The sequence below is a fragment of the Vulpes lagopus genome, chromosome 3 (genome assembly GCF_018345385.1).
Source record: "Vulpes lagopus strain Blue_001 chromosome 3, ASM1834538v1, whole genome shotgun sequence".
Classification (NCBI taxonomy): Eukaryota; Metazoa; Chordata; class Mammalia; order Carnivora; family Canidae; genus Vulpes; species Vulpes lagopus.
The window spans coordinates 82,208,226-82,235,295 of NC_054826.1; the positions used below are offsets into that span (position 1 = coordinate 82,208,226).

At 40.7% G+C, this 27,070-nt stretch overlaps 1 protein-coding gene across 4 annotated transcripts in view; it reads right to left on the reverse strand.

Annotated features, from left to right (window-relative positions):
* Nucleotides 1-27,070, reverse strand: part of PCNX2 (pecanex 2) — a 300,858-nt gene that overhangs the window by 143,557 nt on the left and 130,231 nt on the right. For all 4 annotated transcript variants that reach the window (XM_041748906.1, XM_041748907.1, XM_041748905.1 and 1 more), the window contains 4 exons: nucleotides 18,732-18,841; nucleotides 16,936-17,032; nucleotides 2,034-2,126; nucleotides 1,085-1,235 (listed from right to left, as the gene is read on the reverse strand). In XM_041748906.1, coding sequence (XP_041604840.1) covers nucleotides 1,085-1,235; nucleotides 2,034-2,126; nucleotides 16,936-17,032; nucleotides 18,732-18,841 — 451 coding nt within the window. The remainder of the gene's footprint in view (nucleotides 1-1,084; nucleotides 1,236-2,033; nucleotides 2,127-16,935; nucleotides 17,033-18,731; nucleotides 18,842-27,070) is intronic.

The window sequence follows — 27,070 nt, forward strand, 5'->3', positions numbered from 1 at the left end:
CAGAGCCATCAGGGTGGCCCTTCTCCACCTTCTAAACCTTATCCGGGCAGCACGATGCCATATTTCTCCACTAAACAATCGACAATCTTCATGAGTTGGCTGTTTTAAAATGAGGCAGCTCCTCATACCCACCCAAAGATGTTCCTTGATGAAATGCTCTTGACAGCATTTTAAGCAATTCTTTCACTTCTTCATCTTTAAATTATTTTTCCCTTTTTCCCCTTTGTCACACTAATCTACCGAGGTTACTGCTGACCAACCTGGAGAGTCTAATACATTCCTGCAAGTCAGCAAATCTTGGCACCACTCACATATCCTTGTGCCTGGACACACAACTGAATATCTCCCTCTATAACAGAGATGTTACAATGGGCTCTAAAGTTATAATCATCACAAGCTGTTATAAACTCTAGCTGTGAACTGTGACCGATGACTTCAAAGTATCTGAAAATGGGGATAAAGCAATCCTTCCTCCATCTGTTGGATCACAGAGCAGGGGAAGAGCTACCAGAGAAATTCCTGAGATTTCTTATCTAGAAGCTCTGACACTGTCTGGATCACCAGGCTATTACATGGTCGTGACCGGAAATAGCCCGGAGAACTCCTAAGGCAATCAAGTATGTATCCAGGTCTAAGAGAGCATAGCCAATGATAAAGTTTAAGGGCTTAAAGGTCCTAAAGCTCCAGCAGTCTCTGCTACATCCCTGCCCACCCCACTCCCTCCAAACACTTTGTGGAGGATGGGAACCTAGTCAACTTGAGCTGGAATAGCATAATTTTCAGGTCTGCATGATATAAATTAATTTTCCACAATACTAATAACCAATTTTATAAGCCATAGTTCTAATTCACTCTATTTCAACTTTCTTGTTCTGGAACAATACTGCATACCCCAAGGTACACTCTCCTTTTTTTTCTTTATTGTGGTAAAATAGATATAATGTAACACCTGCCACTGTAACCATTCTTAGTGCATAGTTCTATGGCATCCGGTACATTCACATCAGTTGCGTACACTCTGGTTTAAAGGATGCCTACCACTACATCATTTTTTTTTTTTTTTAATGAGGGATAAAGTACTGACCTCTCACTTCCCGCTGTTGATACTCTTTGTTTTTGAGAACGGGGTGTGAAATCCACAACCACGGGTGGTGCTTGCGGAGCTGGGGGAGCATGTAATGGGTCACAAGTCCCACTGAGCCCGCCAGGGCAAACAGCACGACACTGAGAAACGGCTGCGAGACAAGAGGGCAATTCAAAGTGTTTAGCCTGGCAGGAGAGGGGAGGGACGCCCATGATAATACATAACACTACTGCCCTTCCCCTCTTCCCTCCAACAGAACAGAGGGGCAACCAAGCCCCATTCTGGTTTGGGGTTTCTGAAAATGTCTTCCAGCTGAAACTGACCTGTGCTGGGAGCCACCAGGTCGGGGGTGGAGAGCTGGCCCCACGAGGTGCAAAGGCCAAGGAAACCTGCTCTCTAGTTTTACTGTTGTTTTTAAAGAGGTTGAGAATGACAAATGTAACTAATACACTTTCCTTGTTAGAAGGACAGCTCCTAAGCATACAGTACTTTCATATGGAAGCAGTAACTGTTCGAGCCTCAAGCCAGAAATCCCATCTAGGGCTCTCCACTTTTTTTTTAACTGAAAATTATTTTCCAAAACTTCATTTAGCTCTGGGACCTCTTTCTGACTCCTGATAGGGTAATGCCTCCTGTCCCTGCTCCTGGTACCAGTGCCAGTCAGCCTGTCTTACTACTGCTGGGTTCCAGGACATGTGCTGCTGCTGCTGCTGTTCTAGCAAACTGCACAGCTCCCCAAGCACAGGAAGACAAAGGATAAAGCACTTGAACCCAGTCTGCAACGTGAACCAACTCTCATCTGGGATGCAACTCCTCACAGCACATAGATATGTCCCTTAAACCTCCTAGCTGGTTCCACTAGCCTGCCAATACCTTGGGACTCCACAACCGGCTGTGTTACTCAGGAAAGAAGGCGGTGGGGAGACTAGAAAGCCGAATGGATACGTACTCGCAAGGACAGGAACACAGTGCTGGCACTGATTGCAAATGACAGAACAGCAGCCACCGAGCAGATAACGAGATCCGATTTTAGGACATCCTTCTGTAAAGAGAGAACCAACTGTAAAAGTCTGCCCGTCTGTGTTTCTCTCAGCAACTCTGTAGTCAGCAGGAAAGTCAAGTAACAGAATACTGACTCTGGATAACATACTCTCTCAGCATATCCCTTACCTGATAGGTTCCTAGGGACACACCTGGGTGGACCATAAGGGAGAACAAGGCAAAGGGTGGAGAATGGGGAATGCACACTACAAGGTTAACCTCCACCAGCTAACCACAGTAGGAAAAAAGTTTTCTACATGTACAAGAGGCATAAGCTTCTTCTGTACAAACATAGATCACATACAAGGTCCCATGATCTTATTAATAAAGGAGGGTAAAGGGCTAATCATCTTGACTTGCTTTTAGATTTGCTTGTATGGAGGCTATTTGCCAATCAGAAGCCTCTTACACATTCACTTATTTCTTTGGGCCAGAACAGATTTCACATTTTAATTCTCCAGTCAGAGTGAGTAAAGGCCACTTCCAAATAATTTAAATATATATGTGTTATGGACACAGTTGCGGAAAATGAAACGTCAGTTACTAATAATGTTTTATCACATAAAATTGCAGCGTGAGCAGGGGCTGAGAGAAAACAAAACAAAGTTAGACCAAAGAATGTTATTTGTACTGCATTAATACTATATGGGGAATGGCCTGTTAATGCAAATCAAGCACAATACTGCTGGCTGATAGATCTAAAAGAGACACAAAGGACCATCAAATTATGTTCTTCTACAGAGGCCAGTTTGCTGCAGTACACAATTATTGAACATTTTAAGGTACCACACCCCTGAAAACTCTGAAACCATTGTTATAAATATATCAATATCTTATATTGAAAAGAATTATGCCTCTTAAAAAAATTGTTTTGAATGTTCTCTGCCAGAAAATTTTAGCTGTGTACATCTGTTTCCCCATGTCCTCCTCCCCCTTTTTGCTTTTCTTGTTTTTAAAATTAAAGTGCAGAGTTCTTGCAAGCCATGCTGTTGCTAGCTTTCTGACTGAATTAACACCCAAGTAGGAAGAAATCAGGAAGACAGATTAAATGGAGTAATAATGACCTTGAACCATCTGATGAAAATATCAACACAGCTTGATTAACATAATTAATAATACAGTGAGAAGGGGCGTCCAGGTAGCTCAGTCAGTTGAGCATCCAACTCTTGGTGTTGGCTCAGGTAACTGGTCATGGGATCGAGTCTCGCATTGGGCTCCATGCTCAGTGAGGAGTTGGCTTCAGGTTCTCTCTCCTTCTTCCTCCCTACCCGCTTTGTCCCTTCATCTTCCCCCCATTATGTGCACAGATTCTCTCTATATATAAATAAAATCTTTAAAAAATAATGATAATGTAGTAAAGAGATATATTCTCAACATCAATTTATCAATTATCTACTAAAGTTGTTTTACAATTCAATTGTTTTACAATTACAATGAATATTGGAGGAACCATATAGCAATTAATTTCTAGATTTATTCTTAGTAATGATATGAATAATAGGGTTAAAAAGTGGTAAGAATTTCCCTGATTTTTGAGCAGGGCAAATCACTGGTTTTTAATTCTGAATCTGTAAAAATGTTGTGATTGCAGGTTTTTACCAAAAATTTACTATTAATAAATAACCAAAATTCAAGTATCTCCTTTTATTCCAAAGATTTACAGAAGGCCAGACCTTCCCAGAGCAAAGAACTGCAACTCATTGGGTCTTTAGGCTATAAAGAGAAGTTAATTTCTCCTTCCCATTTTTCACTGGCATGGTTTTATGTCCCTTAAAAATTGCTGAATGCTTATTAAAAGGAAGATACACATTTTCCCAAATATTCTAATTTAAGATTAAGTGTTATCTATAATTGCCCATCCATCCTTGCCTGAAGGGAAAATAGTGGGCCATCAGGGCAGCTACTGTGGGGAGGAGGTTCATGTTTTTAGGTTTTGTGGAAGACGGAGAATGAGCTCTGATTATCATTATTTTTTTTCCTATAGCTGGATGACATTCAGGAATTCCACTGATTTTCGTCAGTGTCCTATGTATCCCTTGTAAATACAAACTACTGCACAGCCTTTATTTATTAAAATGTTCCTCCTGCCCATTTCATTTCTGTTTTGTACTTTTTAAACAGCTCTATTGAGGTATGCCTGATGTACAAAACCCCTGCATGTGTATAAAATGTACCACTTGATGAGTTTTGACATATGTATATCCTTCTGAAATCCATTGCCAAAGTTAGGGTAAGTAACACAGCCATCACACCCCAGAGTTTCCTCTCTTGACTTTCTCTAACCTGTGCCCCCTTCTCTACTCTGTCCACAGACAAACACTGATGATCTTCACCATCATGATGGTTTATTTCATTCCCTAGGATGTGTTATAAATGGTATCGTAGAATATATATTCTTTGATCTGGCTTCTTTCACTGAGTGCAATTATTCTGATAGTGATCCATTTTGTTGTCTGTATGAATAGTCCATCTCTTTCATGGCTATGTAACATTCCTTTGTGAGCATATGGCATGTGCATTAGTCCATCTACCTATGAGTAGACATTTCAGTTGTTTTCAATTTCTGGCAATTACAAATAAAGCTGTTATAAATATTCATGGCCATGTTTCTGGACATGTGCTTTCATTTCTCCTTGTAAATGCTTTTAGTAGGATGGTTGGATCACATGATAGGTTTAGACTTAACTTTTTAAGAAACTGCCAGAGTTTTCCAAAGTCATTGTAACCTTTTTGCATTCTCACTGGCAGTGTATGAGAGTTCCAATTACTCCATATCCTTGCCAACACTTGGTGTAGTCAGTATTTTTTATTTTAGCCATTCCAGTGGTTGTGTAGTACAACAGTTCTCAGCCAAGGAAAATTTTACCTCCCCAGGAACATTTGGCAATGCCTGGAGATATTTTTCACTATTATTTTTCGGGGAGAAGGAGGAGTAACATTGACATCTGGTGGGCAGAGGCCAAGGATGCAGCACATAAATCTCCTACAGTGCACAGGGCAGTCCCTGACAACAGAATTAAGAGGCCTAGGAAGTCAATAGTGTGAGGTTGATAAACCTTGGTGCTGTGGTGCCTAATTATGGATTTAATTGGCATTTTCCAATGGCTAATGATGTTGACCACCATTTCACACACTTAGTTCTTAAAATACCATTTAAAAAAGAATTTTAAAATATGAAATCATTAGGGATAAATTTGACAAAAATGTATTAGACCTGTACATTGAAAACTACAAACTCTGCTGAAAGAAACTAAAGGAATACATACAAAGATATACCATCTTCATGGATTTAAAGATTCAGTATCCTTAAGAAGTCAATTCTTACCAAACTTACCAAAGTATATAGATCTAGTAGAATCCTAATCAAATCCTAACAGAACTTTTTTGTACATATTGTCAAGCTAGTTCAAAAATTTGCTTGGGAATGCAATGGATCTAGCAAGAGTCAACCAATTTTGGAAAGGAAGAACAAAGTTGAAGGATATGCAATATCTTATTCCAAGACTTATTACAAACCTGCAGGAATCAAGTACTGATGGTATTGGAGCAAAATATATATCTAGATCAAGAGAACAGAAGAAAGATCCCAGAAATAGACCAAAAAAATATATACAGGAATGGATTTTAAGCAAGAATGCCAAGGTGAAATGACAGCTTTCTCCTAAATGAGAGAAAAGATAATTTTTTCAACAAATGGAACTGGCTATCTACAAAAAACAAAACAACAAAAAAACACCTTGACACTTCATGTCACAAGGTGCATTACAAACCTAACTTAAATTATTAAAACTCAAAGAAAGCATAAGAGGAAATCTTCATGACCTTGGGTTTGGCAAAGTTTTTGTAAATAGAACACTAAAAGTGATATTTTAAAAGGAAAAAAGTCATTAAATTGGAGTTCATGAAAATTTAAAACATTTGCTCTTCAAAATACATCGTTATAAAATGAAAAGGCAAGCCAGGGACTGAGAAAAATAATTGCAAAACATATATCCAACAAAGAACTTTTACCTGTAATATATAATGAACTTTACAAATAAAAAAAAGAACTCTACAAATCAATAAGAAGTCAAACAATTCCACCCACCCCCGTTCCTAGCTGCATATGGGCAAAGTTTTGAACAGACTCTTCACCAAGCATGATGGCAAATGATAATTATTGAGCTTTTCAAGCTAGTGCTAATTAACGAAACCAAAGAGCACTCTGTTAATACCGGTAAAAGTAACATCAGCAAAATAAAAGAAAATAGCTCCTTCTTCCCCTATAGCCACCAAAAGGCTATTACTCTCCTCCAAAAAGTTTATTCCTGAAAATATTTTTTCTTACAAACATCTTTTATGCATGTGCCTTTACAAAAAGTATGAAATGCAGCAGATTTTGATAAACACATTCAGTGAAACAACAGTATATTTACTGATGTACAACTACTATTCTTACAAAGGCCTTACATGGGCATTGAATTGCATGCCTCAAATGCAGTACAGTGTAACAAAAATGAAAATGTTATGTTTAAAAGCAATCTTGAAAACACCTGGACCTCAGAGACTACTGTTGCGTCCCAAGAAAGTAGCCTTTAATACTGTAAAAAGTTTCTAATTTTGGTTTTCTTATTAAATAATTTTGCTGATTTTAATATATATTATACTCCTCTTTCTAAAAGATCTAAGTAAGTGTGAGGTTTTAGTTTTAGTTTGGTTATACAAAAGAATTACTAGTGCTACCTTCTCCCTTCACATGCTTGAAGGCTAATAACTCCAATTCTGTTGAATTACTTTATTTAAACAAGAGTTTAGAATCTTTGCTTCATTTTGATAAATATCCTAAGCCCTAAAAGTGAACCATACAATATTAGGTGTTACAAAAATTAGAGTACAAAATATCTGAGCAAAATGCAAATTTAGAAGGTCTCTGCAATATTTTAGTATTAATTAATGTTTCCATTATAGGATAACATAATATTGCAGTGCTCTACCACACAGAGAAGAAAGGGAATATAGATCACTCATGATCGTTATATCCTGACACAAACAGTATTAGCATTTTTATGCTTTCTGGGTCAGTATTTTTGCCTGTGAATGCTGAGGCATGGTTCTAGCTGTCATCACGATGTATATGGCATTATCTATACATATTTTATAAAGGTCTAATCACAGTATGCATATAGTTTTATGCTTTTTTCAACTGTACTTCTTTCATAAGCAATATATATACATATATTTGTATATTATTGTAAGACTTACTAATAGTGACGAACTAATTTTCCATCTTGTGATGTGGTAAACATACACACACAGATACATACAAACAGCGTTATAGTGGAAACTGGAAACCATAATTTCAGGAACGAAAGTGAATGTGCCATATTTAGTACAAACCTTTCCTGACTGTGAGGTTATTAGGTTGTCTTCCATTTTTTAACCATGATGAATTATGCTGCAGTCATGATCTTTATGCACCTAGATCTTTTTTCATATTTGGAATTCATTCCCTAGACAAACTCTGGTAAATCAATTTATTATATTATAGGTTATGAATTGTATAATTCATATTGATAGTTGATCAGTTATGCTTTCTCAGGTGATCGTAATAATTTACACAATATATAAACAATATCTAAGAGATCTCATCTTGTCCTACTTGGCATTATTAATATTAATTTATCTTGTGCTGGTTGACTGGACAAAAAAGAATGCCATCTAGGATGCCTAGGTGGCTCAGTAAATTAAACATCTATCTCCTTTCAGCTTAGGTCATGATCTCAGGATTATGAGATGGAGCTCTGTGTTGGGCTCCGCGCTGAGCATGGAGCCTGCTTGATATTCTCTCTCTCCCTTTCCCTCTGGCCCTAAGCCCCCTGCTCGGGTGCATGCGCATGCACTCTCTCTTAAAAAAAAAAAAAAAAAGCCATCTAACTTTAATTTGCACTTTTTTCTGTATAAGTACAATAAATATAATTCTAACAATTACTTCTAAATAGTTCGTCCTTCAATTAAAAAATATATATATTGGTATCATTTCATATCATTTGGCTATGGAGTTTTAAAAATTAACCTTTGAATTGTTGGTATTTAACTTTTGTCAAATTTGCAACATTTCACCAGATCAATTTTATTGCCTTTAAATATATAGAAGTTTAAAAGTTTTATGTACTCACATCTAACTGTGCGTGTATATGTATTATTTCATTTTGTAGATTCCAAGCCTGGAAAATCATCCCCTTTCTAGAATTTGAATAAATGTTTGATTTTATTTCACACTTTTAAAGATTTCATTTACATTTTTAAAAATCGTGAGCCAGACATATAGGAAAGTGCTTAAAATACATACGTACAATTTTAAAAAATAATTATAAAGTGAAATCTCAGTAACTAACCAATTGATTACCAAGAACTCCCTTTGTGGTCCCTGATCACAAACCCTTCTTTTCTCTCTTAGGGAGGGTCTATATCAATTATCCTGACTGTGGTGAAAATAAGTTTCTTGCTCTTTAAACAGAATGATTTTGTTCCTTGTGTATGCAATTATAAGCAGTTTGGTTTGCCTATTTTTATCCAAGAGATGGCACTAGACTAGACATATTGGTGTCTTGCTTCCTCTGCTCAACATTTTGTGTCTGAGACTCACCCGTATCATTGCATATGGCACTGGTAAGGTCTCTTCCTTTGCTGGATACTACACATTCCACTGCTGGTACAACTTCCAATGGCTTCAGCTTAGGGCCCTTATGAATAAATGCTATGACAAACAATCTTATATGTATACTCTGATACAAATGTGCAAGATTTGAGGGGTGCCTGGGTAGCTCAGTCAGTTAAGCACCTGCCTCTGGATTGGGTCATGGTCCCAGGGTCCTGGGATCGAGAGCCATGTCTGGCTCCCTGCTTGGTCTGCTTCTCCATCTGCCCACCACCCACTCATGTACTTTCTCTCAAGCTCCCTCTCTCTCTCTCAAATAAATAAAATCTTAAAAAAAAAAAAAGATTTATTCCAGGGTAAATATCTAGGAGTAGAATTTCTGATTGTAGTATATATTTCTTCAACTTTATAATACCAAATTGTTTCTGAAACAGATACAAATTTACACTACTGCCAGCAGTACATAAGAGTCCCCTTGCTTTACACTTAATATTGTGAGAATTTTTAATTTTTTGTCAGCCTAGTAAGTATGAAATGGTTTCCTGATTTTTAATTAGTTCGCATGCATATTCATGTTTTGGCTATTTTTATTTCCTCCTTGTAAAGTGCACATACAAGTCTTTTGGTCATTTTTAATTGAGATATCTTTTCTTACTGATTTATAGTAATTTTATATTTGGCACAACACTAGTGTTTTAGCTACTAAATATTTTAAAAATTGTTTCCCATTCTGTGGCTTATTTTTTAAGGTCTCTTTTTGGGTATTTGATGAGTCAAAGATCATAATTTTAATGAACTTCAATTTTTTTTTCTTGTTTAAAAAATTATTTCCTGGGCAGCCCAGGTGGCTCAGTGGTTTAGCACCACCTTCAGCCCAGGGTGTGATTCTGGAGTCCTGGGATCAAGTCCCACGTCGGGCTCCCTGCATGGAGCCTGCTTCTCCCTCTGCCTGTGTCTCTGCCTCTCTCTTTCTCTCTCCCTTTCTGTGTCTCTCATGAATAAATAAATAAAATATTTTTAAAAAATTCTTTCCTGTACTAAAACTATCGTAGATAACTTCCTTTATTATGATTCTAGTACTTTCAGGTTTTGTTATGTCATATTTAGGTTTATAGCCTATCTGGAATTGACGTTTAAGCAGTGTCACACAGGAATCCTATTATATTTCACTACTGATGAAGAACTCGTTTTTATCATTCCATTTTTCCCTTTGTACAGAGTAGGAAGTCACCACCATGTTTCTATTCCTTTAGCAATTACACTAAACATTCCAACATGCATACACAGTCTTAAGTTAATCAGTATCTTTATTTGTCTCCTGGACATTACTAAGTTTAAGACTTGGAGTCCATTTCTCCTTCCATCCAAAGTTGTATGTTAGCCTCTTATTCTGGTTTCACAGGGTTAATGTTTGTTTAAATTTCTCTTTGCATTTTTGCATGAATCAGACTTTCCATCTGAGACTGTTTGAAGAATATCCCTCAGAATTACATTTAGCGAGAGTCTCTCAGCTTCTCTTTGTCTGAAATATTTTTATGATGCCCTTCTTCTTTGAAGATATTTTCACTGGGCATAGAACTCTACTGTGACAGTTACTTTTTTTACAGAACATTTAATACATCAAACTTCTGGCTTCTTTGATTGCTTTTGATAAAGGGAGCTTTCCGTTTGTCATTCATTTAAATATAATCCATTCACTTTGTTTCATGCTCTGTGTCTTTGGTGTCTGCAGTTTCCCGGTGGTTTGTCCACTGTGGATTCTTTCTTCACTTTACCCTGCTTGTGATTCACTGGTATGCTTGAATCTCTAGATCAGTGTCTCCCATTACTTCTGGTAAATTTTCAGATGCAATCTCATCAGACACCGATTATGCTCATGTCTCTCTCCCATTTTTCTGAAATTCTGATTAGATACATGTGAGATGTTCTTACTGTCTTTCACATGGCTTTGTCTTTATTTTGTATTTCTTCATTTTCTGTCAGTGTTGCAATCCTGGATACTTTCTTCTGTCTTTCAGTACACTGTCTCATCAGAGGTGTCTAATCCCCCCTGTGTGTATTTTGTTTTGTTTTTCTTAAACTGCTTTATTTTCTGGTTTGCTTTTTGTTTAGGAAGGTCTGTTTGGTTCTCTTTTATACAAAGATCATTTAATATTTTCTACTGTCTATAAATTTTACCTTTCATTCCTTTAAACACATATACAGTATAGTTGTTTTAAAATCTGTGTCTAGGAACACGTGGGTGGCTCAGTCAGTTAAATATCTCCGTTTGGCTCAGGTCATGATCTTGGGGTCCTGGGATCAAGCCCCACATGGGGCTCTCAGAGCAGTGGAGAGTCTGCTCCTCCCTCTCCCTCTGCCCTCTGCTCTCAATCTCTCTCATGCTCTGTCTCGTGTTTTCTCTCTCTCACACTGTCTCAAATAAATAAAATCTTTAAAATTTTTTTAAATAATAAAACAAAACAAAATCTGTGTCCAATAGTTCCAATATTTTATGTCCTTGAAGATATGTTTCTGCTGGTTCTTTGTTTCCTTGTGCAAGTTTTATTTTTATTTTTTTTTAATTGAGAGCTGCTCATTTCCCTTAGAAAATTGGTTTGGGGAACACCTGAAAACCTAGAAGGAAAGAATCCTCTAGAGAGACTTCATGTTTGGTTTGGCTATGAGGTGTTTTTCCAGTTGGGAGCCACTTCAAACTCGATTCCTAAATTTAGGGGTTTTGTGCCATGCAGGTTTTAGGACTTGGAAGAAAGCCCACTGCAGACTAAACATCTCAAGGACTCAATTGTTGTTGTTGTCCAACACAGGTGCATCTGCTAGCACTCCCGTGGTGCCGAGGAGGTTGGAAGTGGTTTCTTGTGGTTCATCCTCCCACTGAGGGTGGGTGCTTCAGTGTCCCAGCCTGACAAGCAAATGGTCTCCCTTTGCATACCCACTCTGGCAGCTTTGGGCTGTAATTTCTCTTCCCCAGAGTTTGAAGGCTGAAAAGTGAGGCTCAGGATCCCCTGGGTGAGCAGATGTCCTTGAGGAAAAAGAAGCTTCCTGTTCTGCTTCCTCACCATTCTCTGATTCACTCAAACTGTAACTTAATAATTCTTTATCCTTTTGTCAGTTTTGTACCACACTGAAGAGGGACTTTTTTTTTTATTTTATTCAGAATTCTCAGTTTTAATCAGAAGAGAGTTTGGCTATAATAATTCAGCTTGGCATAGTATCAGAGATGGAAAAGTCTCATTTGATCTGTGTCTTTCTAACTTATATTGCTGTCTGGTGAGGAATCAGCATGTAGAATTCTTTTTCCTCTCCCACTACTAAACAATGACCTCCACACCATATGCTGATTAATCCATTCTTGATTATGACATTTAATTTTCACATAATATATTTGTATAAATAATTTTCCTCCATTTTGTGTTTTACTGATACACTAATCCCATTCTCTAGTCTTGGATGAGTCGCATCTTTTTTTTTCCAATTACTCAATCTTTATTATATACTTAAATCCCAAAGTACTAAGTTCCTCTTTCTTATTCTTTTTCAGATTTTTTAAAGCTATTATTAATCACTATTCTAAATGAACCTTAGAATCATTTCCCCAAGTTGTGGATATAATTCCTCCAGAACTGTTTTGAACAATATTAATCCTATAAATTTATTTGAAAGAATTGGCATTTAATAAATCTCAACCTTCCTATCCAAAATCAGGTTATATCTATTTATCACCACTTATTCAGAACTTCATTTACATTTTAATAGACTGCTGTGGTTTCCTTGATTTCTGACACTACTGGTAAAATCATTCCCATTATCAATTCATATATTTTGTTGCTATTATGAGTAGGATCACATTTTCATTATATTGTCTAAGTTTACTTCTGATGTGTTAGAATGCTCTTGCTTTTCTAAATTTTCTAGGGGTATTTATGCATTCTCATATTGATCAGTTGATTTTAATAAACTTTTCTGTGCATTCTAGATGTATAAAATAATGTAATCTACTTTTTTTTCTTTTAAGACTTAACACTATCCAGCACTTCCAAAACAATATTCAATAATATGAATATCTTGGCTTCCTATTTTAATGGTGATTCCATGCATGTTTAATAAATATATTGGCACTTAGCACATTGAACGTTTTATTTTTTTTATTTTTTTTCCATTTTTATTTTTTATTTTTTATTTTATTTTATTTTTTTAATTAACTTTTATTGGTGTTCAATTTACCAACATACAGAAAAACACCCAGTGCTCATCCCATCAAGTGTCCACCTCAGTGCCCGTCACCCATTCCCCCTGACCCCCCGCCCTCCTCCCCTTCCACCACCCCTAGTTCATTTCCCCGAGTTAGGAGTCTTTATGTTCTGTCTCCCTTCCTGATATTTCCCAACATTTCTTTTTCCCTTCCTTTATATTCCCTTTCACTGTTATTTATATTCCCCAAATGAATGAGAACATACACTGTTTGTCCTTCTCCGATTGACTTATTTCACTCAGCATAATACCCTCCAGTTCCATCCACGTTGAAGCAAATGGTGGGTATTTGTCGTTTCTAATTGCTGAGTAATATTCCATTGTATACATAAATCACATCTTCTTTATCCATTCATCTTTTGATGGACACCGAGGCTCCTTCCACAGTTTGGCTATTGTGGCCATTGCTGATAGAAACATCGGGGTGCAGGTGTCCCGACGTTTCATTGCATCTGAATCTTTGGGGTAAATCCCCAACAGTGCAATTGCTGGGTCGTAGGGCAGGTCTATTTTTAACTCTTTGAGGAACCTCCACACAGTTTTTCAGAGTGGCTGCACCAGTTCACATTCCCACCAACAGTGTAAGAGGGTTCCCTTTTCTCCACATCCTCTCCAACATTTGTTGTTTCCTGCCTTGTTAATTTTCCCCATTCTCACTGGTGTGAGGTGGTATCTCATTGTGGTTTTGATTTGTATTTCCCTGATGGCAAGTGATGCGGAGCATTTTCTCATGTGCTTGTTGGCCATGTCCATGTCTTCCTCTGTGAGATTTCTCTTCATGTCTTTTGCCCATTTCATGATTGGATTGTTTGTTTCTTTGGTGTTGAGTTTAATAAGTTCTTTATAGATTTTGGAAACTAGCCCTTTATCTGATATGTCATTTGCAAATATCTTCTCCCATTCTGTAGGTTGTCTTTTAGTTTTGTTGACTGTATCCTTTGCTGTGCAAAAGCTTCTTATCTTGATGAAGTCCCAATAGTTCATTTTTGCTTTTGTTTCTTTTGCCTTTGTGGATGTATCTTGCAAGAAGTTACCGTGGCCAAGTTCAAAAAGGGTGTTGCCTGTGTTCTCCTCTAGGATTTTGATGGAATCTTGTCTCACATTTAGATCTCTCATCCATTTTGAGTTTATCTTTGTGTATGGTGAAAGAGAGTGGTCCAGTTTCATTCTTCTGCATGTGGATGTCCAATTTTCCCAGCACCATTTATTGAAGAGACTGTCTTTCTTTCAATGGATAGTCTTTCCTCCTTTATCGAATATTAGATGACCGTACATTTCAGGGTCCACTTCTGGGTTCTCTATTCTGTTCCATTGATCTATGTGTCTGTTTTTGTGCCAGTACCACACTGTCTTGATGACCACAGCTTTGTAGTACAACCTGAAATCTGGCATTGTGATGCCCCCAGCTATGGTTTTCTTTTTTAAAATTCCCCTGGCTATTCGGGGTCTTTTCTGATTCCACACAAATCTTAAAATAATTTGTTCTAACTCTCTGAAGAAAGTCCATGGTATTTTGATAGGGACATTGAACGTTTTAAATCCATTGTGACGTTTTATGTAGTGCTTCATGCTCCAACCTTAAAAAAAAAAAGAAGCCCTGGTCCCACACTATATATCCAACAACTCTATATAGCATGGCCCCTGAAAAACCTAGATGGATAACAACCAATGGTTAAAAAGAAGCTGTTTGAATTGTACAGATAAAAATGAAGAAGCTTGTTTTGTTGTTTCTCTATTTTTTGCTTCTAGGAATTGAGAAAAATAGATACAGTGGAAGTAACATATCCAATGGGTGAATATGTGAAGTGGGTGAAGAGGATTGAGATTGATGAGGATGGGTGAGAATAGAAACAGAAAGACCAGGCTCCTGAGGCTGGTAGATAGGAGGAATCTGTTGCATTTTGTTAATGAACTGAGTGCATAGTTCACATTGGGTATATGGGAATGTATCAGCCCCCTGATGGAGTTCTAGGTATTTCTTTTTCTAGATCAAGGTCCCTGGAGGCTCAGTCTCTGGAGACAGCCTTATAAACGTGCAGATTCCCCATCACAGGCCAAATGAATTGGAATAGGAAGAGGGGTTGGAAACCTGATCTAAGGAGGCTCCTTAGGGACTACTCATACGAAGTGAAATTTAAGGAGAGAGAGAAAGCAAGAGAGACAAAATCCGAGACAAGAAGGGAAATCTTGTACTAGGTCACAAAAGGTTTTATATACCAAACTGTAAAAACTGAATCTGGTAGTCCTGTTAAAATATTGTCATCTTTAAACCAGAAGACTTTTCAGAGCAAAGAACACACATATCACATTATGTCACCTATAAGCTTATGTGCTCTGCATTATACAGAGCATTTCCAAGTGTATGAAAACTTACTAAGGCAACACCTAGCGCACTGCATGTAATTATCCTAATGAAATGCTAGCAACATCTGCCAAGCAAATTTCCTGCCAGATTTCATCATTATTCGCATGTTATTTTCAATGCAATAAATCAGAAAGCATCTTCATCGTTATTGAAATCTAGGAACATTTGGGAAGAGCGGTCTTTCTCAGATGTCCATGGGAAAACTTTTAGGTTAACATCAGGCCATTCCCTGGCTCTTAGAGAAACTGACCTGGGAATGTCAGCTTGATCTTGTGAGTCTCCTTGGCATCAACTTTAGAGATCAGGTTGTTAATGCCATGTTTCAGTGTCAAATGTTTTCCTCCCGTTTTAGCTGACCATACCTCAGCCCCACCATTTCACCTCCTGCCCTGCTTGCAAACACACCTCTACTTTGAAAATTCATAAACCATGCCCTTATTCAAAGAAACCGTGCTTTGGTTCCTTTGTGGTGGCAAAAAAAACCATCGAAGTTTCAACTTTGCCTGCAGCCACGCTCAAAGGCACCGGGGGCTGAGGACGAATTTTTTTTAAATGTTATCATGTTGACTGAGTCTCTCACATTGTCTTGAAATTGCAGGCAGCAGTTTAACTACCCTAAATTCAATGGAATAGACTATGCATCAGGTGTGAACACTGTGGAGCCCAAGCCAAACAAGACCTGGGCTCCTGGCTGGAGGAGCTTGCAATCACTGAGTCATTGACTGCTTTTCTGTCAATTTGTCATTCCTAAAAAACAAGGAAAAGCATGACTTTGAGACAGCAGGCCGCTCCAAGCTCAACACTCAAAGGAATGGGAGGTTATATAATCAAGGAAGATGGCTTTTGAAAGTCGTAATGTTTGGCAGTTGATACCAAAGAGGCTACACCTGCTCCAAGAATGTTTGGAACCACACCACACCATTTTCCTGCTGAACTAAGAAAGGGTCTCCTTCTCTAACAGTCTTTGTATTCTGTTCTTTCCTCTTTCTTTTACTCTTTTCTTTTCCCTTCATGTGCTCCAACGAACATAGTTGCTCCCTTCTCCCACATCACTGCCAAGGGCTCCTAACAAAGGCTGTGCAAATGTCAGCCTTGAATGTGGGCAGAGTAAGCTGAGCTCAGCACAAGGGTGAGGCCATTGGGGTGGAGAGGGCTGCCTGGAGCGCTTCCGGGACCAGCTTGGCCCAAGGTTTATTGCAGAAGCTTTTACTTCTGCAATAATGTACAGCTGGCCTGCTGCATGGTGCCAGCAGGGGGCGGAATTGACTCAACTTCTTTCATTTGAAGATCCAAGCAACTGCTGTCAGCTGAGGACCACAAGACTGCCTGTGACATGTACAGCAATCTGCCTTCAAAAGGCTCTAGTGGGTTCACACCCACCAGACAGCTCAACAGTCCACGTGTCAGCTGTAGACCAAGACGAGGCACCTGTTTCTGCACTGGTGACCCTCATTCCCAGCTAGCCAGAGCCCCACTGAGGACCTGAGCTTTGCCAGCAAGTTCTACACCATGTTAAGCAAAAACCCTTCCGTACATTATATCATACAAATATCTCACCACTGAATCTTTCATCTTCTTGGGGAGAGGGTCTGCGGCCAGCTCTTCCAGGTTTTGATGCAAAAATTTAGGAAGCAATCTACAATGAATAAGGGATCTGAAAAGGAATAAACACACAGGTTTTACTTTTTAAAATATGTGCATACTGGGGTGCCTGGGTGTTTCAGTTGGTTCAGTGCCTGCCTTCAGCTCAGGTCATGATCCTGGGGTCTTAGGATGGAGTCCCACATTGGGCTCCCTGCTCAGTGAGGAGTCTGCTCCTCCTCTCTCTTTCTCGCTCACTGTGTCTCTCAAATAAATAAATATATCTTTTTTAAAAATGCGCATATTACAATGCTTAAGGTAAACTGCCTCACCGGACACCTCACACTCTCAAATGACAAAAGCAAGGCCTCTCTAATTAATTCATAATAAAGGAAAAGAGGTGCATATTCAAGTCATCACAAATACACTGCTTTGGTTTTCAGATTCCTTCTTAGCTCAAGGATTCAAGTATCTGGAAAGGTACGGTCTCCTAGTTCAAGGAGTCAAGTACCTCGAGAGGTACTGGCACCCAGACAGCCATGGCTGAGCTCTCAAAGACTCTATTTTGATCAGCCCACCAGGACTTCATCCTCACAAAAAAAAATGGCAGCAAAACTCAACACTTCAGCAAAATATTTGACATGAAACCCTGTGCAAATCATGTTTAGCCTTTGCTCACTTCTTGTGCCTTCCATTTTGCTACATGTGGGCAGCCTAAAATGATGGTTTCTCTGGCTTCCAAAGAGGTATAGCTATCTTAAGTCAAAATCTTCTGGTAAGCTTGGAAAAATTACATGAGATGACGGATTATCTGATTACAATCAATTGGTTGATGTTGGAAACTGGTGTCCCACAAAGGGCTTCCACTTCCAAAGTGCATAATTATCAATGATCTCAAAGATAACATTAAAGGTAAGGAATGCCTGGGTGGCTCAGCAGTTGAGCATCTGCCTCTGGCTCATGGTGTGATCCCAGGGTGCCAGGATCCAGTCCCACATCAGGCTCCCTGCATGGAGCCTGCTTCTTCTCCCTCTGCCTATGTCTCTGTCTCTGCCTCTCTCTGTGTGTCTCTCATGAATAAATAAAATCTTAAAAAAAAAAAAGATTAAAGAGGAGATAGAAAAATATATTTCAAGTGGCTGAAAGTTATTAAATACATTTTAAATATAGGCGCGTATTTCACTTTGAACCCAGGCAGCACAGCTGTGTTGGGAACAAAAAGCAGCAGAACAAAACGCAAACCTTTCAGAGATGCCCAGTCTCCTGTCCTCAGGGTAACGGCCCAATGGCGCTGCTTTAAGGGACCCACAAAGGACCCTTGTTGAGGTGGGAGTTTGCCTACGTTCACCCAAGGGAAAGTCAAAAGCAGCCCTTGGGAGCTAGCAGTCATCTGTTCCCCACATTGTGCATTTTGCTCCAAAACTCGCAAAGGTGAAGCTTGCTGAGAGCTGAGCCTAGATTTTCCTTGGTTTCTCCCGCCCCCTGGTCAGCCGGGTGAGCAGCCAGGGTTCCAGGGGGGAGCACTGTGCTGCGGCCTTCCCCTCCTCTCCCCCTCTCCCCTCCCTCCCCCCTCCCCTTCCCCCTCGCCTCCCTCTCCCTTCCCCCTCCCTCTCCCCTCCCCCTTCCCCTCCCCTCCCCTCCCCTCCCCTCCCCTTCCTCTTCCCTCCCCCTCCCCTCCCCTCCCCCTCCTCTCCCCCTCCCTCTCCCTTCCCCCTCTCCTCCCCCCCACCCCGCGCCCTCCCCGCGCACAGCCGCGCCTGCTACTCACTCACAGGAGCACGGAGGGGTCGCTGCTCTGCCGGCTCAGGTGGTAGGAAAGCGCAACCAAGAGGCCGCAGAAGGCGGAAAACAGCGCCGGGATGTGCTGCGTGCTCCACGGTTCCTAGGGGGAGACGGCGGACACCGGGACACCGAGTCACCCGGGTGTAGGAGCTCGGAGCGGCCCGGGGCCGCCGCTGGGGGGGGGCGTTGTCCCGCCGACCGGCTCGCGGGCACCGGGGTCGCGCACGACGCTGACATGGGAAAGGGCCGGGGCCGCGGCGGTGCAAACTAACCGCGCACATTTATGGGTAGATTTACTTCCTCTTTTCTGAGAATATTTTTTACTTAATCTATTTTTTACTTGGTCTTTTTCTGAAATTCAGTTTAGGATTTATGAGATGAAACATTAAACGTGTTGCCTCTTTTGAATTCATATTAAAGATAATGATAAGAACTGTACTTCCTAGTGTTTATGTAATCAATGGTTTAAAAGGTATAAGACACCTAAGCATGGCATAAGAGATCAACTGGGGGATGAATGAAACTCAGTACAAATTAAAGACGGTCCCTTGAAGAAAGAGAAAAAAATGGTTTGAGATGGAAAGAGCCAGAGGCATTTGGGTGGCTCAGTCAGTGAAGCATCTGAGCCCCTGAGCAGCTCAGGTCATGACCTCAGGGTCCTAGGATCGAGCCCCTCAACGGGCTCCCTGTTCAGTGGGGAGTGGCTTCTCCCTCTCCCTCTGTCCCTCCTCTGTACTTGTGCTCTCTCTCTCTCACTTTCTCCTTCTCTCCCTCTCAAATAAATAAGTTCTTTAAAAAAAGAAAAGAGCCAGACACTTCAGGTTTAACATGACAGTGCCATAGACGCCAGAGATCAATCCACTGTACTCTGGGTGGAAGAGAAGAATGCAGACAATATGTGTCCCCACTGTGAGGGGTGTGGGGGGCCTGGGAAACCACTCTTGTCCACCTGTACCCGCACACCTTCCAACACACGCGTGGGTCATACACCCAGAAACCTGCAATACATTCAGCCCTTCAGTGACCATGAACAGGATCTACTGGTGCCTTCCAAAAGGTAAATCTACTACAGGCCTTCAACACCTCTCAACCTTTTGATCCTTTAACTTACCAAATGTTTCATCAGGGATGGAAGAGTTGCTAGTTAGACTTAAAACAAAATATACCAATGGATGAGTCAACTGTGATGGTTTCGTACTTGTGACTGCTAAGATATGCAGGAAAAACAAATGTTACGCTTAGTTGAGGGGGGAGCAGTTTTGTTTTCACAGGCCTCACTTCCCTAGAAATTAAATGCATTTCTTTATCTCGCCCACCATGAGAATCTGGCAGCCTGAGAGAGCAGCATCTGTAGGGGAAATGAAGAGAGCAGCCCCGGTGCTGGCTGCGAACCCCACAGCTAAATAGGCTGGAGATGACACTGACCGGTTCCACATATACCCTGCTCATAAGCAGCCTCCCCCAGGGACACCTGCAAGCCACTCAGACCAATTCCAAGTGTTCCTCTAACTTCCCCAGCGCCTGAGGGGGCCATGGCAGCCTTCCTGACATCCCTGATTCCCTGCAGATGCCTTCCCCCAACACACACAATTTGCGGGGAATACCTGTCCTCTGCTCCTCTCCTGCCTTTGGAGCTTCCTTCCCATGAGGGCAGCACCTCATCACAGTATGGGCTTCGAGCTGGGGAGACCTCAATCTGAACCCCGGTCCTTCCACAGATGAGCTATGTGTCCTTGGCTAAGTTACTCAACATCTTTGAATACTAGGTTACTTTCCTCCTTTTTAGACGAAGAACACAATACCACTCGAGTGGCTGCAAGGGTACTCTTCTGTACCCCAGGCCATTTTTTAAAGTTTTGATCCGGGAGGGTCCAGTGCAGCCCCTTCGTGGTGATTGACAGCAGGGCTCTGAGCCAGATAGCTGGCCATCTGGAGAAATATTTCTTCTCCCTCGTCCCCAGTAGGCTGATCCTCACGTGTCACCATTACATCCTTCAACACCTGTCCAGTCCTCCCTTCTTGCATTGCATCTCACTAGCTAAGGCCTCCACTGTCTCTCTTTCCAGTTCTACTGCTGATAGCTCCATAGCAAGAGGATCAAACACCACTCCCCCCGGTGCTCCCCATTTTGCAGTCCCCACAATGTGTTTTCCACGTGGCAACAGAACGGTCCTTCTCACCTCAAAAGCACATCAATCATATTAGTGCCCTTTACTCAGCATTTTCCAGTGATTCCTCATTGCCTACCAAATAAATCTACTCCACAGGAAGCGACAAAGATCAATTGGGATCTGACCCCAGCCCAACTTTTCAGCCTCATTCCTTGCATTTAGAATATGCACAGCAGCAAATCCATAAAGATACACTGCTTCCTCCCTACTGCCTTCACACACAGGGCTCCATCTGTACAAGGGCTCTTGTGCTCTGGCCCTACTCCAATCTCCTCCACCTGGTGAACTCCTATCCATGCTTCAGAACCCAGGATAAGAAGTCCCACCTGCTTGGCACAGCCTCCCCTCCTCCTAGGCAGATTGGAGCCCTTCTCTGTTCCTCAATAGCACCTTTAAACACTTCTACTTGAACACAAGATATGTCACTTCAGTTAGTTGTAGGCATGGGTAGGACTTGCTCTCTCATCTCAGAGCCGTGGACCACAGTTGTGCTTAGGACAGTCTCCAGAGGGGAAAGAGCCCTGAGTCTCTTTCCCCTGTACTTGGCACAAATGTTAGCACATCAATATGTCCGTGAGTGAGTGACTGCAAGGTCTCAGTTTTCACGGTTACATCAGGCCTTCCTCTATGACCTGTGTAGGAAAGAATTCCCAGTAAGAAAAGGGTGAAAAAATTAAGTAGCTTAAATCAAATGTCATCCAGGCAGTAAAGTGCCAATGACATAATTAGACTCTCAGAGAAAAGGTTATTCTTTGATCTTAGAACTCATGTTTCCTTGAAATAGCAGCCCCAAGAGCAGAAAACGTATTCTGAAGTTTGAGAGCTTTCCTCTTTCCTAAGAGTACATTCAAGAAACATTTATTGGCTACTTGCTATGTGCCAGGCACCAAGATGCACACTTGTGAGGGGGTGGACTCAGGGACAGGGAGAGAAGGAACATTGCAGTAAGGTATGGCAAGCCACATGATGGTGACAAGCCACATGATGGTGAGGCAGGAGGCGCTAGGCACTCGCAGAGCAGGAAGCAGAGGTACGTCAAGCAAGTGGCTTTTAATTGCACAGAAGAAATACAGGAGCAGGTGGTCCTTCCCCTCTGGGGCCTTCTGGACAGGCCAAGCTCTCAGCTCTTTGGATGCCTGTGTGCAGATGGAGCTGCCACCCCGCTCCTCCCATATACTCCACTCCCTGCTCTGGCCTCTCACCTAAGGCTTCATATTTGGCTGTTACGAAAACAAAGACAAAAAGCTTTCCAGGAAGGAAAAACCTGCAAAATTTTATTCTTTCCATTGATTCCTCTGCCCTTACCTATGCTGTGTATTTAATTCACCATTCTGTGAAGGTAGAGGCCTTCCTTTTACATGCAGCCCACAAATATGCAAATACTGGGGGGCGGGGAATCACTCTGAGAAGGATTTAGTAACCTTGACCATGGGAATAACTGTTACTGCAGGAAACAGAGAAAATGCCAAGGGAATAAGCACTGGCCAGAGGGGATTCTAGGCTCATCACTTCCCGGAAAAAATGAGCCTGTGGAAGGTTCTTCCCTTCTCCGTAATCAGCTTCCTCTGCTGTGAAAGGTAACAATGTGGCACCTTTCTTGAAGTATTGCTGTCGTGACCCAATGAGATATGAAATTCAGCCCTGCCCACTGCAAAGCAGCACGGGAATGGAAAAGGAGTACCCGTGATGGATGGTCTTCAGACAACAAATTCAATCGGGACTAAATCTGTTTAAACAATCAAGTTTACCTACTTTACCTGCCCAATACCCTTTACCTAATCTTCTCTCTTTTATTCTTTACTTAACTAAATCTCTCCAAGGCAAACAGGAAAGGTTGTTACTGAGGGACCTTTCCTCCTTACCTGCTAAGATAGCATTTGGAAGAAGCCAGTGGATGGTAAAAATATCAAGTCAGAAACAGTGGAGGAGGAGGTGAGTGGTGTCCCTGTTCCTTCTACTTCCCAGCATTTGTCTCGGTCTGTGATGACAGATCTGTATAAGTGGCCATTTGATTGACATCTGACTCGTCCACTGGGCCCAGCCCATGGACAACAGGGACTCATCTACCTTACCCCAGTGTATTCTGAAGACCTTGTGCCCCTCGCCCTGAAAGGCATTTAATAAATATGGATGGAACCAATGTACTGGGTCTGAGCAGCTGTTACTTCCTTACTATATAATGCAGACTCAAGAAGGGGAATGGCATGGATCTTTTTACATATCTATAAGTACACAGGATGTCCATCTTGTGCAGTGCACAGCATCGGCTCAAGCATAAGACACTTCCATCCTAACTCTGCTGTTTTTTCTAAGACACTGGGCAAGCCACAAAGCCTCAGTTGCCCTATCTAAGAGAATTTCATAGTGCACACTCCTTGGGTTGTTATAAATATTGTATAAAATACTATATGTCAAGTACTTAGAGTAGCCAGTATATGAAATGCTCAATAAATGTCTGCTGTTACTATAATCTTTACTAAATTACCAACTCAGCCCAATTGGGCTTCTGTAACAAAATATCATAGACTCATAAAGAGCAAAAATGTATTGCTCAGGGTTCTGGAGGCTGGGAAATCCCAGATCAAGGCTCCAGCATATGTGGTGTCTGGCTAAAACCTACTTTCCCTCCAGATCTGGCTCCTTATTGCTGTGTCCTTACACAGTGAAAGGGGTAAGGGAGGTTTTCAGTCTTTTTTTATAAAAGCATTAGTCCCATTCATGAGGACCCCCCACTCCTAATGCCATCACCCTGAATGCCAATATTTCAACATATGAATTTGTGGGGAACACAGACATTTAGACCATGGCAGATATATAAGAGGTCTAAGAACGGCAGCAAAATCACATTTCCTGAAAACATTTAAGATTGACCTTTAGTCCTTCTCCATGAAGAACAGTGATTTTTGTAGATCCCTTTTATCCTTCTGTTGTTATAGCCCAGACAGAAAGCAGGGAAAGGGGAAGCCTTCTCCGAGATAGGAATGGGACCTTACCCAGACATGGTGTTAGTATCCCAAGCTGCACCGTCTGAATGCACAGGTGCCTCTCATTTATTATTTTAAGTCATCCCATTCCATCTGGTGGCAAACATCTGTACTCACTCCTCCATACATGTGATTTCTTTTAAGCATAACTAATGGCTTCAGGCTAAACTGTCAGACCTGAACAAATGGCAGTGTGGCCACGGGACACAAGTAATGAATAGTTCTTTCAACAGTATAAAGTAGAGAGATGCCAGAAGGCCTATGCATTTTGCCCAGAGTAAGGGTAGGATGAAGGATGACAAGGGGTCCATATTCCAAGCACAACTTTGAGTGTTTTCTAGCCCAATCTTCATACAATCAAATCTTGGAACCTGGGCTGACCTGAACTTTGGCAGATTGTAAAAAGGCAGACCACCTGGATCTTCCTCAGCTCTCTACTGGGAACAGCCTCAACTCCAAGTTCTTAACCTTGTTCATATTTTCAACAGACACAGATATAAATATAGATAGATTCTTCTCTCGCTCTTACTCTCACTCTCACTGTATATATATAGAGAGAGAGCTACTTGGCTACTTGGATATCAAAATGAGTTCTTTCATATGCAGGGTGTCAAAATTTGCAAAACTATGCTATCTTCAAGAAAAATTATTTTAGCTTCGAAGAGATCTCATAACTGAGCAAGACACACCCCTTCAAATTATTGATCAAGTAAGAAGACAGAAAGAAGGGAAAAGACTTACCCAAGGTCTGAAGACCATGATGAAGCCCCTAGCTTAGTACTGTGTATACTCCACTACCCTAAATGTTTATATAGCTAATTGGACAAAATATGAGCATATCTCACCACCTTCCATAAAAAATGTTAGTACTTTTTGTATGATCATTTGATTAACAGTTCCTGGCTTCATAGGCTGTTTTTATTCATTCCCCCATTTGACGGTGCTGGACATCTACTGAGGTAACTGCATGTACAAGGGCTTGCTGTGACACACAGCAGAGCAAGAGCCCAAAAAAGTAATCTGGGGGAGGAGCTCAGGGTCACCCTCTGGAGGACCAAAAAAGGAGCTGGGTTGCAAAAGGAGAAAAGGAATGAATGTGGGGAGTGTGCTCCAAGTCATGAAGAGGTGTGACATTTCCAGGGAACTGGTTATGTTGCAGTATGGGTATCGCTCAGTGTCATTCTAAAGGTACAGCTCCTAAAACACAGATGAAGATTATAGAAATAGATAAAAGAATGGGAAGTAGTTAAGCTTGGAGGAGATACATGGTAGGGAAATGGCCTTTAGGGTTTATCATCCCATAATTCTTCATGCTGGGAAGAGAGGCAGCTGGATGCCATCGACTGATGATCAAACAAGAGGGAATATGCTTTGGCATCAGCGGTGGAACTTGAATGTGATGTAAGGACTTCCTGACACTGATGAATATATCAAGTTACAATAAGGGAGATACTAGCATTTCCTTTTCATGCATTAGTTTAAAGCACAGATATTTTCCTTGGAGACCAAAGACTGAAGCATGCCAGGAAGGAAGAAAAAAAGGAAGGAAAGGACAGAAGGAAGGGAGGGCAGCTTACTGAAAGCTTTCCTCATGCTTTTCTTGCATAGAACAGATTACTGCCTAACAGCTCCATTATCTACCGTCCACACACATGCATGTGAAGTGCATACACAACTAATAAACAAATTGAGTATAACTAAAAAAAAAAAAAAAAAAGAAGAATAAGAAAAAGAAGAAACTATCCAGAATTATTTTATAGAATTAGGATGGAGAGAGCAACAAGATAAACTGCCTTGGTCCCATTTTTTTTTTTTTATTCCTTTCTCCTTAATCTTCTGATTGCTGTCCAGGCTGCCCCCTTGCTAATCGCCACCCTCCTGGTCCTCCCTCCAGGGCTTGTGCTTCTCCCCCTACCCAGTCTCTCAGGCAGCACTGCACTGCACTGCCCTGCCCTGTAGAAGACCATTGGTGAGATGGGCAACAGCTTTCCACTGCACTGGGAGCAATTCCAGCCACATTTCTAGAAGGAGCTGAGCTCTTTTTATTTTAATCTTTTTTGGGGGATAAAGAAGGTAATATTGATATTTGAGGAAGAAGAGAACTTTTGAAAGAAAGAGGACCTTTGAAAGGAAACAAAGAAATGCACTGTGTATTTTATCTTAGGATAGTTCAGTTTCATTTCTACAAAGAGAAGCAGAATGGAAGAGGTGAAGTACTAACTCACATTACTCATGGATTTTTGTAAGTAAACTTCTCTATTTTAAACATATATGTATTAGTCTTGAATTATATATATGTTATTTTTACACACAGACACAATCACACATATGTACATGTACACTCTATATACATATGCAGGTATATATATAAAGATATATAAATAAAATACAAGTATATATGTGTGTGTGTGTGTGTGATTTTAGAGAGAGATAAGGTTTTAAACAATCTATCACTCACCGATAATGAAGTATATACCATGTGACAGTTTGCTTCAAAATTAACATCCCTAATTGCTTGGAGATATGTCTCAAGGGCACCTGACTTGGGAATGATATGGATAGATGAGTGCTAGCTTCATAAAACTCCCACAGGTTTTGAAATATTTTTATAAGGTAGAAATATAACTGTCTAATCGTCCTACAATTCTGTGGTGGATTTCCCATGCATTTGGGAATTCTTTTGATGAAATGCATAGGGAAGTTCAGCTTCTCTCTGAAGAGAGTCTTAGTGTCAGCCTTTTTTTTCCTCGGGAATGTTAGACATCTCTACGATGGAATTTGCAGAGACAATTGAGTGTTTGATTATGAAATGAAAGCAAACAGACCAAATTCTCACTTGGCTAAGTCCTTCATATCAGGTCACATGCTTTCTTTTTTAATGAAAAATGAATGGATTTTCTTAGCCCATTAAACATGGGGGCAGTCCCAAGATCCAGGCTTTCATATATCTAAAATAAGAATTAGATCATATCACTTTGACTCTGATATAAGTCTTGTTTCTACGTCAGCTTTTGGTGAGAATCTTGTTTTGAAGTAGAAGGAACTCTGTGCACCTACTGTTCCAGAAATTCAGTAAGATAAGATATGTCTCTTAGTCCTTGTACTGTGTGCTCTGTTCATCCTCCCCACATGGTTCACAAGGCACCATGACACCAGCACTTGTGAGCATGCATT